Here is a 12,500-nt window from a genome sequence, read left to right on the forward strand (position 1 = left end):
TATATATATATATATATATATATATATATATATATATATATATATATATATACTATTTAATATTACATTTAATATTATATATAATATTACATATAATATTACATATATATTATATATATATACACTATATGATATCATACATAATATTATATATACTATTACATATATATTTTATACATATACTATATGATATTATATATAATATTATATATAATATTACATACAATATATATATATATATATATATATATATATATATACATATATATATATATATATATATATATATATATATACTATATGATATAAAATATAATATTATATATAAAATTACATATATATATTATATATATACTATTTAATATTAGATACAATATTATATATAATAGTATAAAAAATATTACATATAATTATATATATACTATATGATATTACATATAATATTATATATAATATTACATATATATTATATATATACTATATGATATTATATATATACTATATAATATATATAATATAATATATATAATAATATTATATACAATATTATATAGAAAATTGCAAATGTATTATATATATACTAAATAATAATATATATACTATATAATATTATATAAAATATTATATATAACATTACATATATATTATATATATACTATATGATATTATATATGATATCATATATAAAAATAAATATATATTATATATATACACCATACAATATTATATATATGCCATATAACATTATATATAACATCATATATAACATTGCATATATATTACATATATATATACCCTACAATATTATGTATAACATTATATAAATATTACGTATATATACACCTTATAATATTATACATAATATTATATATAACATTACATATATTTGCATTTATATACCCCTACATATTATAATATTATATATAACATTCAATACATATTACATGTGTAGATGTCGTAATGAAAACGAAACGACATGGAAAACCACGAACGTTAGTGAAATTGTGGGACCGGCCTGGTATCAAGGGGGTTAGATACCAGCGAGACACGAGGGAAAACGGATCGCGGATTTCTTGTGCGATGAACCTGGGCCGTATTGGTAGAGGATTTACATTATCAGTAGTGGCTGTGACGATAGTGACTCGTTAAGCAGGTGTGGTATCTCCAGGAGTAGATATATTGGACAATATATATAAGTTACCTATTTGTTAGTAAATTAGAATAATCTAACTAATTGTTTATATCTTTCCTCATATTAGTATAAAGAGTTTCTCACTTCTCTTTCAAGAGAGAGTGGTGGCAGTGCTATCTTAAGCTGTCAGTTTGATAAGACAGGGAAATGTATACTGACATTTCTATTAAATAATTAAACAATTATTATACGATATATATACCCTATAACATTTTTAATAATATTATATATAACATTATATATACATTATATATAAACCCTATAATATTATTTATAATATTATATAAAACATTACATATACATTACATATATATACCCTATTATATTATATATAATATTATATATGGCATTACATATATATTATATATATACACACTCTATAATATTAAATATAATATTCTATATAGCATTTCATATATATATTATATATATATACTCTATAATATTATATACAATATTATATATAGCATTACATATATATTATATATATATACTCTATAATATTGTATATAATATCATATATAACATTACATAAATGTTATATTTATATACTTTATAATATTATATATAATATCATATATTACATTACATATATATCATATATATATATATATATATATATATATATATATATATATATATATATATATATATACTCTATAATATTATATATAATATATATAATGTATATATAAAATTACATATGTATCATGTATATATGCTCTATAATATTATATATATTATAAATAACATTACATATATATCATATATATCATATATAATATTATATATAAAAATATATATAATATTACATATATATTATATATATATATATACTATATGATTTTATATATAATATTATATATAATATTACATATGTATTTCATATATATACTCTATAATATTATATATAATATTACATATGTATTTTATACATATACTCTCTAATATTATATATAATATTATTTATAATATTACATATATATTTTAGATATATAATATATATATATATATTATCTTATATAATATTATTTATAATATTTCATATACATCATATATATATATATATATATATATATATATATATATATATATATATATACTATATAACATTATATATAATATTACATATATTTTATGTATAATATGTAATATTATATTTAATATTATATATAATATTACATATATATTATATATATATATATATATATATATATATATATATATATATATATATATACTATATATAGTATTATTATATATAATATTATGTATAATATTACATATATATTATATATATAATAAATGATATATTATATGATATTATGTATAATATCACATATATACTATATAACATTATATATAATATTATATATAATATTAAATATATATTATATATATATACCCTACATAATATTTTATACATAATATTATACATAATATTTCATATATATTATATATATATATATATATATATATACTATATAATATTATATTTAATATTATATATAATATTACATATATATTATATATATACCCTATATAATATTATATATAAATATATATATATATATATCCTATATAATATTATACATATATTAAATATATATACTATATAATATTACATATAATATCATATATAATATTGCATATATATTATACATATACTATATACTATTATACATAATATTATATACAATATTATATATATATTAAATATATATATATACTTTATACTATTATATATAATATTATATATAATGTTACATATATAATATATATAATATTACATTTATATTATATATACTATATAATATTATATATAATATTATATATAATGTTACATATATATTATATATTATATATAAACAAAATATAATATCATATATAATATATATATAATATTACATACCAAATAATATTATATAGAATATTATATAGAATATTACACATATTTTATATATATACTATATAATATTCTATATAATATTATTTGGTATGTATTTGGTATGTAATATTATATATAATATTATATGTAATATTATATTTTGTATATATATATAATATATTATATATATGTTATATATATACTATATAATATTATATATAATATTACATATATATTATATATTCATACTATATAATATTATATATAATATTACATATATATTAAATATACACTATATACTATTATATATATTATATATAATATTGTAGCGCCTCACTAACAAGGGCGCCCAGCTTGTACGTAGTTACAACGAAGTAGATTTCTCAAAGCGTGACCTGTGGTAGCGCGAGCATCACTCATTAACTGGGGCAAGCAGTTATGCTAATAACTTTAATTAACTTTATTACGTTAGATTATTATTTAAACTATGGTGGATAGGATGGATATTCCTAAGGCATAAAATAAGATATAGACATTTAAAACATACGCTTTATTCAAAAGAAATGATAAAACACGAAGCAATAAAGAAAAAAAAAAAACCCTCCACGTTACAATAAAACAATTAATGACAACAAGGTATCCAGCCTAAACTCTTGATTCCTGAACCCTAAAAATCTTCACTTGTATTTAACTTAGGCGACCGGAGGTTGAGGTGGGGCGATTCACAGTGGGGTTTTTGTTTTCACAAACAACCGGTTTCCGAAAACCAACAGAGTCCAGAGCGGCGCTTTCGAAACAAAAGTAGGCTGCAGAATCCCCTGTGGGAAACAAGCGCTGGCTATTTACGTGGGTGTGGGGATTGTGAGTACTTAAAAAGAGAATTAGGGGATGCGCACTGGACATTTTAAATACGATATGATATACTGTAGATCGGAATTTTGCACCTAGATCGTGGACAGATAAATATAAATGAAATAGAGTTTACGATAGATAATAAAATAGACTTTAATAAAATAGTTGGGTTTCGGCATCTCTTTTGTTTGCGTCTACGGCACCAGGCATCCTTTAATATCTCGGTGGCGCCACACGTTCGGATGCCGCTCGGATGGGCATTCGACGTGGAGGCTGCAATCAGGTCACTACAATATTACATATATATCATGTATATACTATGTAATATTATATTATATATTATATTAACATATGTTATATATTTATATAATACTGTATAATATCATAGACAATATTATATATAATATTACATATGTATTATATAAGTATACTATATATTATCATATATAAGATTATTTATAATATCATATATATATTATATATATACTATATAAAATTATATATAATATTATATGAAATATTGCATATATATCATATATATGCTATATAATATTATAAATAATGTTATAAATAATATCATATATAATATTACATATATATTATATATATACTATATAATGTCATATATAATGTATATAATATTACATATATATTATATATTTATACTATATAATATTATGTATAATATAACATATATATTATATATATACTACATGATATTATATATACTATATAATATTATGTATAATATTACATATATATTATGTATATATATATATCCTATATAATATTATATATATTATTATATATAATATTACATATATATTATATATACATCCTATATAATATTATATAAATATTATATATAATATTATATATGTATTATATATATACCCTTTATAATATCATATATATAACCTATATAATATTACATATATATTAAATATATATACTATATAATATTACATATAATATTGCATATACATTATATATATACTATATACTATTATATAATATTATATACAATATTACATATGTATTAAATATATATACTATATACTATTATACATAAAATGATATATAATATTACATATATATTATATATATATTATATAATATTATATATAATATTACATATATAGTATATATATACTATACTACTATATATAATATTATACATAATATTAGATATATATTTTATATATACACAATATAATAATATATATATCATATATAATATTACATATATATTATTTATATACCAAATAATATTATATATAATATTATATATAATATTACAAATATATTATATATATACTATATAATATTATATATAATATCATATATCATATTACATTTATATTATATATTTACTATATAATATTATATATAATGTTACATATATATATATATATATATATATATATATATATATATATATATATATATATATATATATATACACACACACACACACATATATATATATATATATATATATATATATATATATACTATGTAATATTATATATAATATTACATATATATTAACATTGCGAGGATTCGAGCGGACTCCAGACAAAAAATGTGGTCAACAGGACAAGACGCAGATACAAAAACTCGAGGCGCACCATGACGTCAAAGTGTTGAAAATATCTTGTGACAAAGTGAAGCAAAAAAGAAGTCACGAGTGCTGAAACAATAACTAGTTTGAAGCGATCACTATATATATTACAACACACCAGTCTGGGAACAAGAAAAGAACATTTTCGGGCAGGTAGAAATGTTTAAAGTGATAAATACAGGGTTGAAAATTTGCTGGGACACAGGAAAGTCCGGACGCAGGTATCTTTCAAATAAGTGAAAAGAAATTATATTATATTTATGATAACTGTTAAGGGTGTGGCCGGATGGGCTCGCATATCGGGAAAAAAAGATGGGTAGTGACAGACAAACGCGGATTAGATTTCGGAGTAGCATCCAGTAGCCATGTCACTTTTGTGGCACATCTTGGTAAGCCCGGTTGAAGTGATTTAGTGCCTTATCTTGAGGGAACATAGTGGACGGGAATGTGCTATGGATAATGTGGATTAAGTAGTATTAGGGATTATTTCTTGATTTATGTGTGGCTATATAATGGACCAAGTATTGTATTTGATTAAGTTACTTTTGGAAGTAAGAATTATATAATGGAATAATTACAGATTTGATTGTCAAGTTTGAAGAATGATATAATTGAATACATCAATCAGTCGGGAGGTCCCCAGCTCGCATGACAAACCTCCTCCACGTCTGACGATCTCTCCTAGGTTCTGCATTTCCTTGTGAGATAGTCCAGTGTCTTCTTCGAGCTGTTTGATGTAGGCTTTTGCAGGTCTTCCGCGTTTTTTTAACCCTTGTGATGGTTCCCAGAAGAGAAGATCATGGACAAGTTCGTTGCTTCTCCAGCAGTGACCCGCAAAACGAAGGTGGGCCAGCTGCAGGTACGCTCGACAGAACCCACGAACCCCTTCATCCCACATGAAGGGGTGGGAGGACACAACGGTGCAGGGGCTCCGCTCATATGTCGGCCTTAGGTTACTCATGGGACTTCATGGGAAGAGGAGGTGCCAGAGGGACCTTTGGTCGACGGACCCGTTGATGTGCTCGTCGGTGTTCGCCAAGACCATGTCCAGGGACCGCTTCGACATCCTTACCTCCGTCCTCCACTTCGCTAACAACGAAGGGGAGCCCAGCGCGGAGGACCGGTTGTGGAAGCTGCGCCCTGTGATTGACGTCTTGGACTCGATGTACCGTTCCGTCTTCGTCCCCAGAAAGAACGTGACCGTCGACGAGAGCTTGTGGGCCTTCAAGGGGAGGCATCAGGCCCTTCAGTACAACCCTAGTAAGAGGGCTAGGAGGGGCCTGAAGGTCTACAAGCTGTGTTCGTCCGACGGTCCAGAGGCAGGGTATACGGCGGCTTTCAATATTTACATGGGGCAGGATCGCGGCGAGTTTCCGGCGAGTATGAAGGCCGTCGACGACCTGATGGAGAAGGCAAAGCTGTTCGACAAGGGGTATCAGTTGTACACAGACAACTGGTATTCCTCCCCGACTCTCTTCTACTATCTGCAGGCCCGGAAGACCACCGCCGTTGGCACAGTACGTGTCAACAGGCGGGGTATGCCCTCGGACCTGCAGGCGAGTCGGGGACACATCGACTTCCGGAGTAGCAAAACCGGAATGCTTTGCCTGCAGTGGTTAGACAAGCCTGTGACAATGCTATCCACTGCCCACACATCAAAGGTTGTTACCCTGCCTCCCAACCGCCGAGGGGTGGAGAGGTCGAAGCCCGAGGTCATTGTCAGTTACAACAACGGCATGAAGGGCGGCGACCTCTCGGATCAGCTGGCGCAGTCATATCCAGCAACCTAGAAGACCATCAAGTGGTACAAAAAGGTATTTTTTTACCTGCTGGATATGACCACCATCAACGCGCTGGCTGTCCACCGGGCCCTCGGCGGTAAGATGCCTCAGAGGAAGTTCCGTGCGGAACTAGTTCGGGAATTGCTGCAGCGAGGTAAGCATCTGACTTTTTGTTTCTTGTGTTCTGTTTTGAAATTATGGTGATTTTCATTCTACAAGCCCTTTTTGAAGATGTAATTTACAATGTCCTTTTTTCTTTCATTTACAGGTGGCCGACCTGCTTCCTTCCGGCGGAACCCTCCTCAGAACCCACCTGAAGAGGATCCCCAGCAGGCGCACATGCCAGGCGACACCCCATTCCGGAGGTGGCGGAGATGTGCGCTCTGCAGGAGGAACAACCGGCGCAGGAAGGAGACCAGAGTCATGTGTGCCCACTACAGCGTTTCCCTATGTCCCGCACCTTGCTTCCAGGCATACCTTGCCTAATTTAGAAAAAAATAAAATTTCGCCTTTTACCACTGCTTTTCTGTGCTTTCGCCAAAACACACTATTGACTTTACACACTCACATTGGTCGAACACTCCTAAAATGGAGTATATACTACAGTATGAGACAATAAAATCCTTCATATGACATATTATAACTTTCATATGTTTTTAGAGTTAAAAAATCGGAGGTTGCGGTTGTACGCAAACCAGCCGCCCGAGCGCGCTGAAACTTCTGTGGGATGGTGAGACGGGTAGCGCGAGTCGAGCGCGCGTCCCGGCGGGAGAGCTAGCCGCTTGTTTTTGTTCCCCGGAAATTCGTGTGCAGAGATGTTTTCCGACCCGTCGGCATTGGGTTAATGTAGAGGCCGATTTCTTGTGCTGCTTCTTCAACCTTATGGAGGAGTGTGGTGGCATCATCAATGGTATCAGAAAGAAGGGCTATGTCATTTGCAAAATCTGTGTCGGTTATGGTAACAGCTGGTTGTCTTCAGCTCTTTCTTTGATGGAGTGTAAAACCAAGCTGAGTGTTGTCATCTATTGCTGTTCTCATGGCATAGTCAAGACAAATTATAAACAGAAATGGTGCTAATGTGTCACCTTGCAATACACCTGCAGAGATGTTAAAAAAGTCTGTATCTCCATCTGCGGATCTAACTTGTGCTTCTGTTTTTTGATAAAGAATACCAATAGCAGAGACAATCTTTTGCCTTTTTAAAATCAACGAAAACCATGGTAGCAGTTAAGTCTTTTTCTTTTATACCTTCAATTAATCTTCTGAGTGTGAGTGTGTGTGCTATTGTTGACCTTTGTTGTCTAAATCCATTTTGGTTGTTTCTTAAAAGAGGGGATATATGAGGTCTTATTCTGTTTAGGAGAAGTATGTTATAAATGTTTGCTGCAATACATGTTAAACAAATTCCTCTGTAGTTGCTGGTGATACTGAGGTCTCCCTTTTTTGGTATGGGGACGATGCGCTGAGTTCTGTGGAACTGATCATAGAATAGTAGTGGCTACTCTCCGGGTCCACTATAGAACCCCCCGTCGCCCAAATGAACACCCTAGGGCAGGGGTTCCCAAACTTTTTGTTCCTCAGTACCCCTTAGGCTTTTTATAGGTTCCCATGTACCCCTAACACTAAAAGTTAAGCTTAATAGTAAAAAAGGACATTTTAATATTTTAATTATTTAAGTCTGCATGTTTAGATTACATAGGCATCTTAAATGATGAAAACAGAAATAAAGCAATTACTAAGGTAACTGATATTTTGATCCAGCACATACAATACATACCTTTTTATTATTATTATCCAAAACATTAATGAACAAAACTCAGGTATTCTTATTTTAATGCATCGCACTAACTCAACATAAATGGATCACTACCAATTCAACACACATTCAGTCCTGCAGATAAGGCAGAAACAGGGAAAAAAATGTTAATGCACTCTAGTATGGAGACAGAATTATTGATAACAATTGTAACCACAAAGAAAATGAGAAAAGTGCAATCTGAGTGCAGATTACAACACCATGTATTGTGCAAGTAATTGTTTCCTTCAGACCAAATGTACCCCCTGAAACGTGCAAATGTACCCTTGGGGGTACATGTACCCCAGTTTGGGAACCCCTGCCCTAGGGTGTTTAATTTGGACAGATTGAGGGAGGACGAGTGTACCCGGGGGTTTGCCGAGGCTATCTCTGGTCGTTTCACAGCACTCGAGGGCCAGACAGACCCTGTTCTTAGGTGGGATACCTTCAAGCGTGAAACGCTTGATGCAGCTCAGGAATCCATTGGTGAACGCCCAAGAACAAGACAGAATTCCATCTCGCAGGAGACGCTGGAAGCCACAGATGCTTGTCGTGCGGCTCGACTGTCAGGGGATCGCACCTTGCACCGCTCTCTGGTGCGCAGGACTAGGTCACTGTTGAGAGGGGATAAGGAACAGTTTATCAGTAGTCTTGCAGAGGAGGTCGAAAGCCATTTCCTTGTAAATGACCTTCGTCCTGCCTACCAAGCTCTGAGAAAGCTGAACTCCAAGTCCCCCTCACAGACGACTGCAGTCCGCTCAGCAAGTGGCCAGATAATCTCAGATCCTGATGGGGTGCGTGTGCTTTGGGCTGAGTATTTTGAGCAGTTGTATAAGGTTGATCCACCAACAGTTAACATGGATGCGGGTAATGTTGAGACTCCTCTGCCAGATCCACCCATCAGCGAGGATCCACCCTCCCTGACCGAAATCAGGGGGGCGACCTCCAAGCTGAAGAGTGGTAAAGCAGCAGGTGTCTGTGGCATCCCAGCCGAATTGTTAAAGGCTGGTGGAGAACCTATGACAAGGGGCTTGCATGCAGTCCTGTCTGCCATCTAGCAGACTGGTACCTTTCCCCCTGACCTGCTGAGGGGTGTGGTCATCCCTCTCTGGAAGGGGAAAGGGGATCGGTGGGACTGCAGCAATCACCGAGTCATTACACTACTCAGTGTACCAGGCAAGGTACTCGCACACATCTTACTGAGACGTATCAGGGACCACCTGTTGAGGCACCAAAGACCGGAGCAATCTGGTTTCACTCCTGGTAAGTCCACAATAGAGCGCATCCTGGCGCTTCGAATCATTATAGAGCGCCGTCGTGAGTTTGGACGTGGGCTGCTCGCAGCCTACATCGATCTCAAGAAGGCGTTTGACACGGTGCATCGCGAATCTCTCTGGGAGATCCTGAGACTAAGAGGAATTCCAATAAGGATTATTGGACTAATAGCAAACCTGTATACAGGCACTGAAAGTGCTGTAAAGTGTGGTGGAGGACTGTCGAGCTTCTTCCCTGTTAGTTCAGGTGTGAGGCAAGGCTGTGTTCTTACACCAACACTTTTCAACACTTGCATGGATTGGATACTGGGTAGAGCTACTGTCCAAAGTCACTGTGGAGCAACTCTGGGCAATATCAAGGTTACAGACCTTGACTTTGCCGATGATGTTGCCGTACTCTCTGAATCTCTGGAAACCCTTGTGGCGGCTCTTGATGCATTTAGCAATGAAGCGAAGCCCCTGGGGCTAGAGGTCTCCTGGACCAAGACCAAGATCCAGGATTTTGGGGGCCTGCTAGGAGACCCTGTACAGTCGATACGTGCTTGCGGTGAAAACATCGAAGTCACAAAGAGCTTTATATACCTCGGTAGTGCATTTCACGACTCTGGGCTGTCAGACCAAGAAGTCAGTAGACGGATTGGCCTGGCAGCAGGGGTCATGAAATCTCTCGACAAGAGTATTTGGAGATGTCGGTACCTGTGCAGAAGGACCAAGTTACGTGTTTTCAAAGTCCTGATACTCCCAGTTTTACTCTATGGTAGTGAAACTTGGATACTATCTTGTGCTCTGGAATCTCGTCTTGATGCCTTTTGTAACAGATCCTTGCGCCGGATCATGGGGTACAGTTGGCGGGACCATGTGTCCAACCAACGGCTGCACCGTGAGACCGGTACAGGACCTGTTACTTGCACAATCCGTGATCGCCAACTCAGGCTATATGGCCACTTGGCTCGACTCCCACAGGATGATCCTGCCCATCAGGTTGTCTCTGTCCGAGACAACCCTGGGTGGAGGAGGCCTGTGGGACGACCGAGAAAGTCGTGGCTTGGGCAGATCGATCAAACCTGTCGTGAGGAACTAGAGATGGGCCGGGCCCCTGCCTGGCGGCTCGCCATGAGGGATCCTCGTAGGTGGAAGCGGAGGGTGGATGCGGCTATGCGCCCCTGCCGGCGTTAGCTCCAAAATGATGATGATGATGACGATGCAGCTTTTAGTCCAGATAGATGGCACATCTCCATTGTAAGCTTTGTTGCAAGTGACAAGAAGTTCTTCCATAAGCACTTGGCTTTTCCATACTTCTGCTGGAATATTGAATGCATTTAGATTTGAATTTTAAGTGTAAGGATATATTAAGTTAGTTTAGAAAGTAAGGAATTAATGAATTACTTTTAAGAGATCTCATATCTACGGAAGTGTGATTTAACAGTGATGAAGATTATTAATTTCCAGTGGAGCGTGAGAATAATTTTGTGTTTGCATAACGTATGTATCAGTTAAGTATTTTCTAGGATAAGTTTTTGCTTGATTTAGTTACTGCTTAACGAGATTAATTTAGTATTATGATTACCTGATTAAGTATAAGATATTTTCTGTCCATTTTTGGAGTGTACTCATTTATTTTTTAATGGAGATAATCTTAAGATTAAGTTAGTAATTGTGTAAGGACATTAACTTAGTATTTTAATTTGCTTGGTATAAGTAATTTTCTTATTTTCTGTAATTCAATTTGTTTACTAATATTTTTTTGATTTCAATCATTGCATGTGGAGAAAGGAATTCTCTTACTTATTGCTTATATCCATTTTAGGCATTGACATTCTTTGCTCTAATTTCATAAATAATAACAGCTTGCTTAAATTGACATTAGGTAGTTGCTTGCATGTTAGCATTTAGAGTAAAGCGGCAAGCTATTTGTTAAAACTAAAATATGGATATTCAAGGTGATAAAATTATTGTATTGGATTATAATGAAATCAGATGTTGTATTATTTGCATATCAATTTATGTGATTGGCTTTACATTTTGGCTATATAATATTTTTTCAGTTAATAAATAATGTATACATTTTCTAAAAAGTTGTGAACTTTTCCTCAC

General features: G+C 32.3%; 1 protein-coding gene across 1 annotated transcript; it reads left to right on the plus strand.

The window, feature by feature from the left end:
* Positions 1–6,515: 6,515 nt before the first annotated feature.
* On the plus strand, positions 6,516–7,346 carry LOC125031657 (piggyBac transposable element-derived protein 4-like). Its single transcript, XM_047622542.1, has one exon. It carries the CDS (start codon positions 6,516–6,518, stop codon positions 7,344–7,346), a length of 831 nt encoding a protein of 276 aa, XP_047478498.1.
* The last annotated feature ends 5,154 nt before the right edge of the window (positions 7,347–12,500 follow it).

This window comes from Penaeus chinensis, chromosome 13 (assembly GCF_019202785.1).
Source record: "Penaeus chinensis breed Huanghai No. 1 chromosome 13, ASM1920278v2, whole genome shotgun sequence".
NCBI lineage: Eukaryota > Metazoa > Arthropoda > Malacostraca > Decapoda > Penaeidae > Penaeus > Penaeus chinensis.

Bases quoted from the DNA above. Each gene is read 5' to 3' on its own strand.
- LOC125031657 (XM_047622542.1), top strand. From the start codon at position 6,516: ATGGGACTTCATGGGAAGAGGAGGTGCCAGAGGGACCTTTGGTCGACG.